This window comes from Thunnus maccoyii, chromosome 21 (assembly GCF_910596095.1).
Source record: "Thunnus maccoyii chromosome 21, fThuMac1.1, whole genome shotgun sequence".
NCBI classification, from domain to species: Eukaryota; Metazoa; Chordata; class Actinopteri; order Scombriformes; family Scombridae; genus Thunnus; species Thunnus maccoyii.
The window spans coordinates 10,467,310-10,484,706 of NC_056553.1; the positions used below are offsets into that span (position 1 = coordinate 10,467,310).

At 35.7% G+C, this 17,397-nt stretch overlaps 1 protein-coding gene and 1 long non-coding RNA gene across 2 annotated transcripts in view; both read right to left on the reverse strand.

Annotated features, from left to right (window-relative positions):
• The window catches only part of malrd1 (MAM and LDL receptor class A domain containing 1), a 62,320-nt gene extending 58,285 nt beyond the window's left edge, over nucleotides 1-4,035 (reverse strand). The window contains exons 1-4 of the mRNA XM_042399986.1: nucleotides 3,722-4,035; nucleotides 2,538-2,669; nucleotides 2,314-2,402; nucleotides 2,061-2,225 (exon numbers count right to left, since the gene is read on the reverse strand). Of these exons, the coding sequence (XP_042255920.1) occupies nucleotides 2,061-2,225; nucleotides 2,314-2,402; nucleotides 2,538-2,669; nucleotides 3,722-3,899 (564 nt within the window). The 5' untranslated portion in view covers nucleotides 3,900-4,035. The remainder of the gene's footprint in view (nucleotides 1-2,060; nucleotides 2,226-2,313; nucleotides 2,403-2,537; nucleotides 2,670-3,721) is intronic.
• A 2,350-nt stretch (nucleotides 4,036-6,385) lies between these two features.
• LOC121888549 lies at nucleotides 6,386-13,024 on the reverse strand. Its single transcript, XR_006093270.1, has 3 exons — nucleotides 12,791-13,024; nucleotides 6,900-7,106; nucleotides 6,386-6,469 (listed from the first exon to the last, which is right to left on the reverse strand). It is a non-coding gene; the product is annotated as an uncharacterized LOC121888549 (long non-coding RNA).
• Between the last annotated feature and the right edge of the window lie 4,373 nt (nucleotides 13,025-17,397).

A 17,397-nucleotide genomic window follows, 5' to 3' on the forward strand; every position in this document is an offset into this window, starting at 1 on the left:
TTTTAAATTATATACAGAAAAGTTTTGATTTAAAAACCTAAAATATGATGAAAGCTTTATATAGAAAATATTATACCAGCTATGTCCTTCTAGACCGCTGGTTCAACCCCTTAAAACAAGGGTTTGTTTACATGGGGCTCCTCGAAATGTGGCATATATCAACATGTTATTACCAGTTGAACCAAAAGATGATTCTCCTCTCTAAGATTGGTTTATCTGAATAATTTTTTACCTTAAAAAGGTAAAATTGTCCAGTAGTTCCTGATTTAAAAAACAATGAAGAAGAGGGAACTGTTTTCTTTAGCAGAAACATGTTTGTTTTCTATTTTTCTATCATGTTAACTATCTCGCGACCCCTCAAATTTATCCTGCGACCCCTTGCATGGGTCCCGATCCCCCAGGTTGGGAACCACTGTTCTAGACCACAGTAAGAAAAATGGGGGTGGATGCACCTGTATACCATCTAATTGCAATATCTATGGTTTGATTCTGGGTTGAGGACTTTTGTAGTTTATCACATCAACATCCTTGCTTTCTTTTCACGTTTCCTGCCTATCTGTACTGTCGACTGTCAAGTAAAGGCAAAATGAAATGATGTGTTTTGTCTGTTTAAAGGGTCCAAGACCCAGCTACTCATGTTTTACATACCTACAATAATTACTTGTTCAGATCTGTTCAGAAAACCTACTGCAAGAAATGCTTTACTGAGGACAGACTCTGATCATCCCTTACTGTTAAAAAATAGTCTCCCAACAAAGAGGATACAAGAAATCTGTTCTAAATTATGCTGCCACTAAAAAAGACAGATCAAGGTCTGATCTCTTAAAAGAGTAAACCTACGGTGAAATCAAATGACCATATAATGTTTACAACTGAGTATTGTAAGGCCGCAGAAAAGATAAAGTGAATAATAACAAAACATTGGCATATACTTAAATCTGATTGTCATCTCAATGGTGTATTCAAAGAACGACCTCTCGTAGTATATAAAAAGAGATAAAAAACCTGGGAGACCACTTCAATCATTTTAACAACTATCCTTGAGGGCAACAGCCACTGTGGTTGTTGTAGTCAGTGTAACTACCTTTGTAACAGTTGTAAACATCCTCACACAGGGAAAGAAATTCCTATAAAAGGAGTTATTTCATGTCACACTAAGTTGGTCATTTATCTCATCACTCATATGTTGGAAAGATGAGTAGAGTGCTGAAAACTATCATATATATTATATATTAATATTGCTGAACACAGAAGCACTATTAGATGCAAATACATGAATTATCCAGTAGCAGCACATTTTGATGAATTTAATCATCCTGTTTCTTCTTCTAAGATATATTGGTATTGAGAGGGTATTACTCCCCCCAAGAAGAGGCAACTTGGATGTTTTACTTTCCAGGAGGGAACACTATTGAACCCTGCCACCTCATGGATTGAATATAGATTATGACTTGAAGTGTTTTCTGTAATGTGCCTCTATTTATTGGATATTTAGATTAAGTTGCTTATGATGTTCATCCAGAGCTGAGGTTGAACTTTTTCTGTATATCTATTAGAAATCTATTCAAAATACAGTACATGTATTTTTTAATATTTTTGAATATACTTAATCAAAAATTGTGATGTCAAATCTGTAGTAAAGTCTGTATATGTGGTATGAGACACAATGTTTCTTGTTCTTTTATTTGAAATGATTTGATTGGCTGTAGTTCCTGCTACTGTTTGTTAAGAGACTTGAATGTTTTCTCTCACCGTAATGATGGAACATGATTGTCCACTCACCATCAGAAGTGTTATTGGGGTGTGTCCTACGTAATATACCACTGCCTGTGTCCTACTATTACTGTTGATTTTGAAGGAGGCCTGAGGACTGATGTAAATAAAAAGAGAAAAGCACATGGAGTCTACTTCCAGTGATCAGCACCTCACTACAACCCTTGGTGTGCATTACTTTTCCGATAAAACTAGTCTCCCCTAATTAATAATCAAATCTAATCTAATCCACAATATGAAAACAGCAATATTAAACTCTATCATAGTAAAATGAGAGTGTTACACACCTGAAAACTGTGATTACTGGACAACTGAATCACAGTCCACAGCCATATTTCCATTTGTGGTTGTGAGGAGTGTTTCCAGACCACTTTGCTCTCACCCAGTGGATGGGTTTCAATCAGGACCTGAAGATCTCCATGCTTTGCTCCAAAATAACGGTAGAAGCTCATCTGATGAATGAAAATACAAGGAAGCTATCACCAGTTGTCATGTGATTGTTGGTGGTTTGGTCTCTGTTTATGTCAAAAACGGTGATACCTGGCAGGTCTGATGAGGGGTGAATACAGGACTCTTCAGATCTGCTGTGGTTGTGTTTCCTCCGGCAGGAAAAAGGGACAGAAAATGTGCTGAAGGAGAGAGAGAATTGTGAAGATGCATACATGGAAAAACATAAATAAAACATATATTGGGTAAAGCTTGTGTATTCACAATGGATGTACAGTACATTATAGTCCCATATGGCAAATGTCACATGCTCTAACCTGATTGGTTGTTGACGTGGTCATGTTTGAGTCCTGAGACCTCAGTTGTTCTGATCCATTGAGAGAGAGACTCTGAGCTTTGGGTCAGGTCACAGAACCCCTCCTCAAAGTCACACCTCTTATATCTGGAGCCTTAAAAAGAAAACAACACTTTTACTGTACTGCTGTTTTCAATTGTGCTCTTTACACATTATTCTGTGTATTGGGATTAAGCTGTCAGTTGTACGCACAATAAAGATTCATTCTCACTTCAAGCAGGGATTTGTATTTGATTTTATGGTCAAATCTGCAACAAGGGACGACTATATGAAGCATTAGTGTTAATACTGTAGTATTTTCAAAGGACAGGATCAGCAATGATGCAACAAGATGCAAGATTTACATTATACTGAAAGAATATTAAAAATTGATTCTTTTAACAGGAGCATGTTGCATTTTAATTTACTTGACTTTCGTTTGCTTTGCTTTTGGTGTATGTACATACGTGATGAAGCCATCATTGATCTATTATTTTCATGCGGACAAGTATATTTCTTGTGATGTATACAGTAAGAAGAGCTGCCAATTTCAATCAATTTGTTGATGATTTGTGAATATTAAATTTGGATTGAACTAAAGTATTCACTGGGGTAATAACAAACAACTAAACCATTAACCATAGCCTAAAAAGAACAAGGTAAGGATACATACAGTCTGTCCTTAGGCAGCAACAATATGTATCCCAAATGACAAAAAGTGTAATCTAAGTTAATAAAAAATAGACTAACATGAATAATATTTAGTGATAAGCATCTGTTATCCTGTCCAGTAACAACACTGTGTGGTTCTTTTAGATCAATTATTTTGTGTGGAGCACATGTTTTCCATTTCAGCCTGAAATAAGCTAGATATGGTTTCCAGTGAAATACCATAACAGCACATCACGGATATGTTGTAGCCCATTTATCCACTTTGGACATCCCAGCTCAGACGAGAGGCAATTCTCTCCTCATGGCAGCGACAATCCCCTGAAAATGTTGCTTTCATTCCCATTTTCAAAACCAATAATATCAATTTTAGCTGGATGACTTCCTGTTTCACTCTTATCCAAAGTACACTTTCGGTACCTTCTTTTATTAGTCAGCTCCTCTTATACGTCTTATACTCCTTTATATCATTCAGATTTATATTCTTGTTCTACTCACAGTCTTCCTTGTCGCTTCCATCCTCACAGTTGTTAGTGAAATCACACACACAGTCCTCAGGCACACATGAACCCTGAGCGCAGCTAAACTCCTCAGTTAAACAGGCTCCAACATACACGGGGTTAAACAACAGAGACAAGGCCAACAGCAGCCACACCGAGTCCAGCAGCAACGTCATGAGCCTGGTATTGTTTGTCCTTAAACTAGAACACCTTCTTACAGTTCGCCTCCAAGTAAAACATTTTGTTGTTGGGACACGAAGGAGAACTCCTGTCAAGGAAGAGCTTTTCTTCTGTCTTCACCATGTGCAGTTTACTTGGATCTTGGATTGATCCTGTACTGTAGCTCTTAGCATGTTGTAAAAGGTAATAAATGGCTTTTATGGCTGTTACTCAATGAGGTCACTTTGCTGGCGTGTGTGTTCCTGTATTTCATATGAACACAAGAAGAGAAAAGAGCAAAATGCTCCAAAGCGAAGACATTTAGATGGTTACCTATCTTGCTAAAGCTGTGTTTTGGGACAAAAGGTTTAAGCTTAGGTTAGGACTTACTTGAAATTAAGAGTATAAATTGGGAATGGGAAATACACATATTTGTTTTCTTGCTGAGAGTTAAATAAGAAGATTGAAACCACTCTCACAAAATCAATCTTCCTGTCTAACTCTCAGCATAAAAGCCTTCTTCCAAAAATGTCAAACAGTTCCTTTAAGACTTGGAACTGAGTCTAGTTTTAACATTACACTTATGATTAGCTTTATATTAGATTAATGGTTTCATTTAGGTGAATACTGAAAAGAGTTAATGTAGTAAAGAGTAAATGAATGTCTGTAGAGGTCTTTGCAGCTCTATAAATCAGGAAGATTCTTATTTAAATGTTTGTGTGTGAGCTGCATCCTTGCCAACACACAAGAATTAACACGTCCTATTCACATAAACACAGGGCTAACAAGTCTGTCTGTACAGGTAGAAGAGCCTTCAGAGAGCCCACTGTTTTCAACCAGATTAAACACATTAGCTGTAACTAATTACAAGATGATGGATTGAACACATAACAAAAGAGAGAAGAGCTGAGGTTGGGAATATGAAGTGCTATAAGAGGATCATTAACTGTGTCCAACAGGGCTCAGCCCCACTTTACAGTGAGGCGTAATTTCATTTCGCAGCAATCAATAAAGACAGGACCTTAAAACAGACAAGAAGCAAGTCAGTACATGAGCTGGCATAGTTCAAATGAAATTAACCTTGAGAGAAAAGGCAAGTTCGACGGCTCCATTGGGGATGAGGGACCAATGGAACAAGAAAAGTTCACGTCTGTATTGACCTCTATTGGCGGTGGTAGTGAGGGTGTACACAGTGCAGGCAGCAGCATGTTGAGACTATGCCACATATAGATTGTTTTTCCAAAATACCAAACAGCAATCTGTCATTTTGGGTACAGTGTCATGATGTAAAAATACATGTGATGGGAGGCAAATTGTGGTTACGATAATAAGGACAAACAGACTAATCATTTTAGTCCAATTTGAGCATGTAATGAAAGTGCAAGAGTGTAAAACAGCAACGTGGTCCATCACAGAGACTCATAAGTATAATTAACTGATCACAACAAGGGAGCGATTTGCATTAGAGTCGAGCCAACAGGGCAGCACAAAGCTGACCTCATTGTTCTGTAAATAAAAGTTAATTAAAAATAATTACTTTTTATACAGACACATAATAGTTAGAGCAACTGGATATAAGAGGAGTCTAGTGAACATTAAGATCAGAATATAGTAATGTAGCCCAAGAAGTGAAGATGATGGGGAAAGAGCCGTGCTTACTTGCACAGCAGTGTTTTTAGCTAAATGCTAACATGCTCACAATGACAGTGTTAACATGCAGGTGTTCGTCAGGTATAATGTTGACCATTTTCACAATCTTAGCTTAGGTAATGTGTTTTCATGCTAACATTTGCTAAGCTAATGGGAGTGTCATTTGTTACAAACCAAAGTATTTGACAAATTTAAATTTTGACCTGATGATGGCGCTAGATAAAAAGAAAAGTTGTTTAATTTATCCTGCAGGAGACATGAATGTGCATACCAAATTTCATCACAATCCACTCAGTAGTTGTTGAGACATTTCACTCAAATATGCATTACATAATGCTAACACTAGAGGAAACATGACATCAATAGGATCCATCATCTGCAGATTTATCTGTACAAGATTTGTGTCCATCTAGTAGATGTTGACTTGCTGGTGCTAAAGGAAAAGTCAGGGGATCACCAAAGTCAGCAGAATTCATTTCCGAAAATGTATTTCCGAAAGTAGAAATAATTTTGCATATTTTCAACAAGAGTTTGCCTCCACAGCTCAGCTCAACTTGTTAATTTGAGACCATTCATGTATTTCCTTTCCTTTCTGTCTTACAGCATATGAATTTTAACAAGAACTCTTGTGATTCAATTCACCTTCATGAGCAAAACACAGGTCAAAGCAAAGCACCACTATAAGCAACTTAAATAGGAGAAATTTATCATTGAGGCCTCTGGAGCTGATGTGACCAGTGCAACCATTTGTCAAAGATTTGAACCCGAAACTGCTCCACACACACTGTCTTGTATATATTAAAACAAAGACGTGATTAAATCCTGTTCCTGTTTGTAAGCAGACTGATTACCTCTGACCTCAGATTATTGCCCCTTTGTTGACGTTTCATCTCAGTGATGGTGAGTGGGAGGTTGACTTCACACTCTAGTACATAACCTGCAAAAGAAATTGTTCTATTATCTCACAAGATTAAAAACAATATAGAGGGATTGTACTGAATAGGAAGTCAGTATGTACAAAGAAATTCTGTATTTCAGTGCTGTAATTAATCAGGTTCTGCCCTAAAGCAAATACAAAAACAGGTAAGATTGTATAAAAGTAAAAACAATCAATTAAATCTCTGTGAATATCAGTGAAGAAAGACTATTAAAGGTACCTATTTCCATTCAGCAACAGCAGGAAAGCTGATGAAGATTCTGTAGCCTATATGATTACAGAAAACCTCAGAATTTAAGTTGTGTTGCCTCGTCATTCGTCTTCATAATCGCTTTTTCCCTACCCTGGTGCCTCTTGACAGTTTGATAATTAGGACATATTGACAGGGAAGAACATTTTCAATGCAGCCAATCTGGTTTCACAGTCTTACCCAAGCTGTGCCGATGTGCAGCACCTGTTCGTTTTCTTGCAACCTGAATCTGGTGATTCACTGCTGAGGGAAGTGATCAAAACAGCTGGGGTTTAATCTTCATAGTGTACCTTTAGGAGATGCTTCAATCAGCTCCTCCAATCAGCACAGTCTGAGATGGAAGAGCCTGCAGTGTTTGGTGATGTGTGGATGTGTGGTCTGCAAAGCCTGCCAAACAAAGTGTTGACAAATGAGATATATAAGAGGAATAGGAGTCATAAATCCAGACTGCATTTAACACCAAGTTGTAAGCATCTAATTTGTCAGATCCTTGTCCTGCCACCTGTCTGTAGTAAAAAGGCAGAAAAAAGTCATACAAGATTCAAGGTAACTTACATGAAGCGAGTCAACTTTTTATCACTTAAAATGCATCATCAGTCAATCTTAAACCCCTGCAGGCTGTTTTTAAAAAAAAAACTGTACCCCAAATCAACAATAAATCTGCCCACACAGTAAGTTACCTAATTACTGATTGACTTGTTGTGGATGACCGGCTCCAGCTTAGCATGACAGATTCTGTAAATAATGCATCGGATTATGAAAAAAGTCTTTAGAGAGCAAAGAACCTGTTTTTTTCTCCCTCTGGTCATTAGCCCTCAAAAGTAAATCACCTGAATAATTATAGCTTGATTAATGACATAAGAGAGGGGAGGTTCATTAGTTTTATAATGGAAATCCAGAATGATGCCAAAGATTAAAAAATTGACCTGAGTTAACAGGAATTTATTTAAACCTCCCTCACAAACATTCAACTGTTACGACAGTCTAAGTGTTTTCTACTTAAGCATGATCCTATGGCAGAAACCTTTTTGATATTCAAGGGCTGCAATGTATAAATTATAAAGGGAAATCAGCAGAATCCTTGACCATGACAGCCCTGTGTATGTGCATGTGAATAATGAGCTGAAATCAGTCAGGAATTCATGGAGCATTTGCTGTAATTGAGGCATTTACATGCATCCATCAGGGCAGCGAGGCATTGACTGTGTGGTTATAAACATTTGCAGGTCAACATGCAGTCGGGTGTTTCCTGTTCGACACAAGTGATTTCCTTTAATGAAAATATACAAAACAGATAGGAAAGTATAAATGCTGCCTTAATATGACTAAATGTCAAGGCTTATAGACATATGAAGTAATAGACCATGTCTGTCTGATCAGGCTGATAGCTGATTGATGTGGGTTCACGGCTGCCATGTTGAGCTCATGTTAATCTTGTCCATCTTTGAGAAGCAGTGGACCCAAATGCACACAAAATCAGTGAATTAGGAACAGCCAGGTATCCTTTAATGATAAAACAACATCACTTACACATGCATGGTTTAAATCTTATCCAACAGAGAGTTCAATGCCCCCATAAATTAGCATGTTTTCTTGATAAATAATGTATGGTGTGCCTCAGGGCTCGATACTTGGTCCTGTGCTGTTCTCTGTGTACATACTCCCTAGACATCATAATTTGTTTAGAGGATGGTTGTTGATATTTTTATTAACATAAATATTCTTTTCTTTTTATTATTGTTCTGCATGCTTGTAAATGATCTCAATAACTTTATAATTTAATTCTTATATTCTGTTTTTAGGGTGACTCTGTAACATCTGTTCAGGAACTTCAGATACAAAATAGCCTCTTGGCTAACTCTGGTGCATTTACAGCAATGTTTATTAATGTGTACTGTCCCTGTTAAATAAATCAATAAATAAATGAATAAATAAACAAAATACCTGAAGTAACACCGAGAAATAGTCAGGTGTTATACAACTAAGAAATATTGCAAAATCATCCTGCTCAAATAAAACATGCCTTGCTGTTCCCTTAAGAATCATTTTTAAAATGTCACTTTTGACTTACAAGACATTTACTTGCTGCACTTTACATTCCAAGCCTCAGTTCATTAGAGCAAGGACATTTCAATGTTCCTTGATGCAGGAATTGTATTGCCTTGGTGCAGACCTTTGAATCCGTATTCAACATTTACAACAGAATACAAAAAACAGGAAAAAAAACAGTAAAAAGAAACAGTTAATCATAACTCTAAGCTGAGTACCTACAGGGTTTTATTGCTACAGCTGGATGTTAACCTACTGTTTTTACCACTGAGCACAGAAAAAGTGTGGCAATATACTGCAATGCTTCTCACCCAGAGCACAGTTTGGACAAAATGCGTCAAAATGTCTCAGCACCATAGATCTGTCTTTGCTCCACTGGTTTGGATGATTTGGGTGATGTACTCTACTCAGCCAGTCAAAAAAAAGTCTAGTGTGGATAAAGAGTTCAAAAGGTGCAGGGCTTTTGGTAGGACGTTCCCTGTAGCGTGTGAAGTTCATGGGGACAGGTTCAAGGAGCTTCCGGCAGATTCACGCGGAGATGGCGCCTCCTCTCCTCGATGTGCCCAAGGAGGAGTTGCTTTTAACTTGTCAAAGTCAATATATCACTTCTCTATCTCTGTGTCTATCTCTTTCTGGCTCATTTCAAGGGCAGTGCTCACCAAGATATAACAAATAAACACTTCTAACATGAGGTTTTTAGGACAGGGTTACTTACAAATGTTCTCTGTCTCGCACTCTGTTTTTTTGTTTTGTTTTTTTTTTACAAAATCATCAATCAATTGTACTTCTTCAATGCAAATTGCAAAAAATCATGTACAGTAGGCTATTTAGCTTACTGAGAAGTGCCCTTGGTTGTTGGGAACATATGAAAACAAATCTGTACCTCTGATATTAACAAAATCGCCCTGTATCATTTTCCAATTTACTCCAAAGTGAGAGGTAATGCTAAGGTCACATATCAATATTATTATTATGCTGAAGTATAAATCTTCTGCCATGTTGTTTTGCACATACAGGAAACACCTCTTCCAGACCAGATTGGCCACCACATGCTGCCACTTCCACCTCTTCCAATCACAAGAGTTGCCCTGCATTGGATGCAATATGTGTAAAACTCCCTGCCGTTTGCAGGAGAAGTAAAGTTTGGAGAGGCTTTGCAGACGATGGCTGATAAAGCTGCTGTTATGATAAATATATGTCATCTTAAAGGACCTTTAAACTGGCTACAAATATTTTATTCATTTATCAGAGATGATAATTATCTTTTCACTTTCACTTAACCATATTTCTTTTCAGCTGTGCCTCATTTACTTTTTGGAAAATTTTGGTTATTTAAATAAATATTCTGTTAGCCTCACCCCTGTTTCCTCTTTATTCAAACTTTGAAGCAGGGAGCCAATTAGTAAATTTGACATTTACAAGTTTTGATTTATTGTAATATCTGACTGTCATATCTAAAACCACCAGAGGGAGCAACAGGCTTTAGTTTTCCACATATTCACAGAATAATAATTTGTGTAACAGTACAGCAATGCCAATACAACAAAAACAATTTAAAATAATTATAATAACAGTTTAAGCAGCTGGATGAGATTTGAAGTGAAGCTGAGAGAATTACTGTGTATTTAATGGGCTTCAGTTAGAAAGTAAAGAACAAATTCAGCCACTATCTTTAACTTTGCTTCTCTGCGGACACAGAAAGTGACATTTAATGTTGTTTTGCATCACCAGTATGTGATTTGACATTTTCATTCAAGCCAAGAGAGCATAGCTGGAAATGTAAAATGAAATCTATCATGCATTATTCCCAGTTTTTTAAAAGCAATTCATACTTGGCTCACCCCGGTAGCCTACTGGTTGGGACACACACCATATGACCGATATGATTGAGTTTGGCTGCAGACCTTTGTTACATGTCACCCCCCATCACTCTCTCTCTATTCATGCTTTCTATCAAAACAATCTATCCATAAATAAGATGCATTAACTCTGTTTAGGAACATAGAAAGTCAGAGCTTGCTCTGCAATACCATTAGCTCTATTGTGTGTAGGAACAAATAGAAGATATTTGGCCTTTCTCCAGGACTGCAAATGAAATATTACACACAGACAAAATCTGAAAACAAAAGGAAAATAGATGAGAAATTTGGCTTTAGAATTTATAATACTATACGTATATGTATATCATATAATATGAGCTGAATCTCTGGGTGAAATGTATGATTCTTGGAGGCTTAACACATCTCATATGACTCACTATATGTCTGATACAAGCGTCATATGCTGGATGTGATAGAAGTGGAGGGGGTTGGGGAGGTCATGGTTCAGCAGAGAAGCATCCTTGTAAAATGCAAATTCAACAGCTGAATGTATAAGAAGACAGGCTTAAATTGATGCTTATGTGACAGGGAAAATGTCATGAGAGCAGTGGCTGCACTGCACTACACATCTAGGAAATTGAATTTTTCTGTGAATTAATCAGCGACCCAGGCACTGCAATTATCTCTGCATGAAGAATAGTGAAGATCAGTATTAATAGGAATGCATAATTCTGATTCTGACTGACAGACTGGTGGGGAAGCAGGAAGATACTGGATCCCAGAGTGTGGATAATTCTATTTTAAGGATTAAATGACTGCAGTAGGAATCGTACGTCAAATTAAATTAGATGAGATTAGCAACAAAAGCTGCAGGAATCAAAATATGTTCAGTCAGCAACACAAAAGATTAGAAAGAAACTGAAATGTTGGCTGTGAGGAGAGGCCACAGGGTGCAGAGGGCTGCCGACCCATCATAGCTCTCTAATAGCATACAGCTGCATAGTTGCTAATAAATTACAGGTTCAACAAATCAAGGCTGCAGGAATATTCACAAAAGGATAGGAAAACATTTTGAAATGTCATAGGAGAAAAAGTACAGGTGTGAATATTAGAAATTAATGATGACTGAATTCCATTTAGCTGCTTCAGATTCAGGGCCTTGCTATTGTGGGTGCTGCTGGCTCACTGATTTATTGGGACACTTGAATATAACAGAGCCATTGTTGGTGCTATTAGTAAGCTTTTTCTACTATGACAAATCAAAAAAAATGAAAAATGCCTCTGGACTATATGTTATATATCAGTTATATATCATATATATATATCATATATTAGTTGAAGGAGAGTAATTATACAGACATCATGTAGGTGCAAGGCTATTAGAAAGCAGTATTACTGAAAAAAGGTGAACTGAAAAAACACCTGAACGCTTACTCGAAGCCATAAAAGTTTAATCTGGACAACATTTCGATCCTACTTGGATCTTCATCAGGTTAGAATGGTTTTGTGCCATTGTACTCTATGGATTGCCAGAAATTGGGGGGGGGGGGGGGGGGGACCCTGTAATGTTACAGTAGACTGACATTATTCCTTATTTAACTAAAATGCTGACTTTTATAAACATAACTGTTCTTACCTCCACTGTTTTTTTTCTGGTTATACTGTGTAAAGTTTGCTCATGTCAGCAGTTAGTTTCAGTTGGGTGTTGTGTTGCTATAGTAACCCCTACTGGCACAGTTTTATAGCAGTTTAACTGACATTTTAACAATCACCATTTTCTCAGATCTGTGACCAAGCAAATATTGACAGTCACCTTTTATGTAATCCCAAAATTCCCCTGTATCCCCCCCTTAAATTACTTACAGCTGTTTTGTGATTGTTGATTTTAGTTTTTCTGCAATCCGTTTATTACCAACCTACTACTAGCCTTGTGCTAACTGTCTGGGGCTAATATGTTGCTAATAGAACATTCTAGCTTAAGTAACTGTTTGTAAGTAGCTAGCTACTTACAATCCTCCTTGGGCACAATAAAATACTTGACAAACTCTAAAGCTGTGAAAACCAGAGCCTTATATAGTAAATTTGATCTGTAATTAATTTAATTTAATTTGTTCATTTACTTTTTATTTTTATTTCTTTATCTCTAAATGTATTATTTTTTATATGTACCATGATCTTTGCGCTATCTCAAGGATACATTACCTTGTTGTTGGAATGGTAAACCTGTTCCATTGTGTAATAAAGTTTGAAAAAACTGTTAGCTAGCTAATTTACTTTCAGGCTAACTGTTATGTAGTGTTATTTTACTCTCTCATGTTTACTGTTTGCTACTAGATGTTAATGTGATCCTTCACTTTCTATAAGGACTTAATGTTTGGCATGAGGGGCAAGCTCACTATTTTGACAGCTAGCTGTCTATATTTTTGTGAATCCAGTTTCCATTTCACTGTTAACTCACTTTTACAATTCCTTTGGTCTAATGCTAACTCTTTTTTAGCTAGCTGTTATGGTATCTCATCTTTCCCTAATGTGTAATCACTATCATTGAATCAAATACAGTTTCATAACTGCTTAAAAACTTAAGCTAACTGCTGTCTTCAACCCTTATTGTAATTGTGTTTAGCTCACTGCATAGCTTGCTAGCTACATGCATTACTCAATTTTTCACTTGTATTAAATAAAGATGTTCAACGAGTTCCAGTTCCACCTCTGATGAATATTTTACTTGAAATATACACTTCATGATTGTGCACTGTAAAAAAAAAAAAAAAAAAATTCTAAAAAAAACGGTAAAAAGTCTGGCAGCAAAAGTTGCCAAACACTTACTGTCAAATAACAGTAAAAAACCTTTAGTTATTCTACAGAGATTCATTTTAAAAATAAGGATATTCACTTTGGACATTGTCTACATTTTTTGATTTTTTGAAGATTGCAGAACTACCTTAAAATTACCTAATTTAAATGAGGACTCTTGTTTTCATACAGTAATTTTTAGTAAATTCATAGGATTATCCAATCCATCCACAAGAACTCCCCATCAAAGTACAGACTTCTGGATGTAAAACACAGAAAAATTATGTAAAATTGCATTCAAATTACCCTCCTTTAACACCTACTAATGGTATCTTGAGAGCTTTAAGCTTTTATTTTATGTGATAATCCAATCTATTTACAGTAAATCCCTGGTAAATGTTGGTTTTATACTGTAAAAAAAATAAGAGCATGTAATAATAGTTTACAAAAACATAATTTTAATAATCATTACTTTATATAAACATTATTTGACAGTAATTACAAGCAACTCTCCAATATATTTACAGGCTTTTCCCATAAATGTATGGGGTATGCATTATATAAACATTTTTTGACAGTAATTAAAATCAACTCTCCAATATATTTACAAGCTTTTCCCATTAATGTATAGGGTTTACTTTATATAAACATTATTTGACAGTAATTGCAAGCAACTCACCAATATATCTACAGACATTTCACATTATAGTATGGGGTTCTGAATGTACAAAAACCAGAAGGTCTATGTAAAAGTGCCTTTATATCAACTTCTTTTACACTGAATAAATATATACATTTTTCTACTGACATTTTACAATATTGTGCAATCCATTCAATACAGATCCCCATTTGAGATGTATGAGATTTCAAGATGTTTAATAACCAGAATGTATCATAAAATTACCTTTTACTGCTTGCTTTACAAAGTAATTCACTATTTTTACAGTGTTATCCTTCAAGTTTCAGAATTAATAAACCAATAAACAGCCATATTGAATTATAATGTGGGTCTGAAGCTGATCAACACAATAAGAGCTCAAACAGAATACTTTACTAGAATGTATTTATTTTTTTCTCATTCAGATTACTTCAACAGATATCAATGGAAGCACAAACAGTTTTGTACATTGTGTCAGTACGATGTCCCATCCCATCCCATGCGCTAAGGTGGTTCAAAATGTAAGTGAACATGAACAAATCTCTCCCAAATCCAAAAATTATTTCACTGAAATTCAAATTTGTGATGTCATCTGATAATGTCTGGAGCTTTTCCAAAAACAATGAATTGAGAAAGATGTTATAGATGACACTGAGAACATCCAGGGGGATGTTCTGAGTATACGGTACGGTTGGGCCGATGGCTGATGCCAACGTCCATCGCCAATGGCTGACAGTCATCAACCACTGAGCTTCTACCATCATGACATCGTGATTTAAAAGCCCCCCTGGCGCTTGTCCATCTTTTCATCTCCGCTCAGAAGACACACACTCACACATGCATGGATCGATCAGCCCTGCCTGTGGTGAAACAGAGAGGAGAGAAACTTAGCACAACCATAAATGACAGCAAAATGCAGTTATTTATCCCATGCGATATCATCGTCCATCGCAATGTTTCACTGTGGACATCATCATATGCCAATTCTGTGGACATCGCCCAAGCCTAGTATACAGGTACATTTTCTGTTTCAGATATGAAAGGTTACTACTTTCCTTACTTTTTGTGCTATGTTTATATGCTTTAGTTTTTCTTCCATTTTTAAGCTTTGCTACAATAAGAACAAAGAAAAGTGGACAGATGAGTAAATTGGAAAAAATTTTGAAAAAAATTTTGCTCAAAAAAAAATTATCCACGGTTTTATAGCCACAACAGTAGCGACGGAGTAGTCTGCAGCAGAGCCTATGTAAGCCATGTCGACCATGTTTTTGTAATTACTCTCATTGCCAGAAGGGGGAGACAAAAGTCCCGCAGTTGGGCTTTAACTGTATGAATACATATTTTTGAAGGTATATCAACTGTGTACAATCTGTAACAATTATTGTATTGATTGATCCAACTATACTTAGAAGAGCCCTTGCTTGTGGGTTGTCTTGCCATGCAGTGAGGGTTCATGTTCAGCCTGGTTGAAAGGCTCCTACAGTGCTTAAACAGGCATGGTTGGTCCTACCTGTCTCAGTACTGCTGTTAACCCCTCTTCAAATAACTGCTAAGCTAAATACAAGTCCTACTCTACTGCTAGGAGTTGGCAGACTACTATACCAACACCTGTGATTTATTCATGTCTACATAATTACAAACAGACAAGGGACATAACCTTGAGAGATCTTTCAGTCTCCACAACCAGGATGGAACATAGGATACAACAAACACACATTTTATCACCATTTGATTTTGATATGTAGCCCCAACACCAATATGCTGTGCATCAAGACCTAACTACAATAGCTCTCTTTAGCCTCAAATAGCCTCTATAAGTGGCATGTTCTGAAGAATGATGGCAGTGTACACACAATATATAAAAAATATCCCTCTGAAGAAGACTGTTAGATGGATATATTGGATAGTTGCTTGTAATTACTGCCAAATACTTTTTATATACAGTAAATCTCATACATTAATTGGAAAAGTCTGTAGATACATTGGATAGTTGCTTGCAATTACTTTCAAATAATGTTTATATAAGGTAATGATTATTAAAATTATGTTTTTGTAAGCCATTTTTGTATGATCCTATTCTTTTGTACAGTATAAAACCAATATTTACCAGGAATTTACTGTAAATAGATTAGATAATCACATACAATTAATGCCTAAAGCTCTCAAGATACCATTAATGGATGTGCTTTGATGTGGCAGTCTTAAGGATAAATTGGATAATTCTATGAATTTACAAAAGAATACTGTATAAAACAAGCCTTTATTTAAATTAGATAATTTTAAGGTATTTCTTTAATGTTTTTCATTTTTTGTGCAGATTTATACATTTGTTTTATACATTTTTACATTCTAGCAATATTTTATATTTTTTTTAATTTTTATTTTACAACAGTTGGACTGTAAAAATGCAGATAATGTCAACAGTAAACATCTGTATTTTAAAAGAAATTCTCTGTAGAGTAATTATAGGGTTTTTTCTACCGTTATTTGATGGTAAGTGTTTGGCAACTTTTGCTGCCATACTTTTTACCTTTTTTTTTTTTTTTTTTACTATTTATTTATTTAATTATATATATATATATATATATATATATATATATATATATATATATATATTTACATTAAAGTTAAAGTTTTGCTGTAAAAAACAGAAAGTTGCCTTAATTTTACATTCCGTAATAGGATGTGTATTTTTTGTATTTTTACATAGAATTCAATGTAATTTAACATTCAAGACCATTAAGTAACTGAATAATACTGTTAAAAAAAACTATAATATTCCATTATGTTAAATTACAGCCTTTAGTTTATGGTGAATATTTTCAATAAAAAATAATTTACTGTGTTTTATGGCATTTACACTTAATGTAGAAAAAACAAAAAAAAGCTGTAAAATAATGTGGCACACATTCATTTTTAGGGTAAACATGCATGAATACCAGTCTGGTAGTTTTCTCCTTCCTCTTAAAATCTTTTGAATTCTTGAAAATTACGGTACCACTGCAACAATAGTCTTGATTGAAGAAAAACTGGGATAATACAGCAGAGACCATGACACCATCAAAACAGGAGGATTTGCTCCTGCCCCTGCTTACATCTCATAAAGTCTTATAATATGATGTTGGAAGGTTTATATGAAAGACAGAAGTAATGAGATGGACCAAGATCTCTGCAGGTCATCTGACAGGATTGCAGCACTAAATCAAGTAAAAGCATTGTGTGTCTGTGTTCGTGTATTAAAATCAGTGTACACCTGTGCCCTCTTTGAAATGAGTCCTTCAGCTTCTCTAAATAATGGAAAGTGATTACATTCACACACAAAGCATCAATTACTGCTATGACATAAATTTAAAGCCTG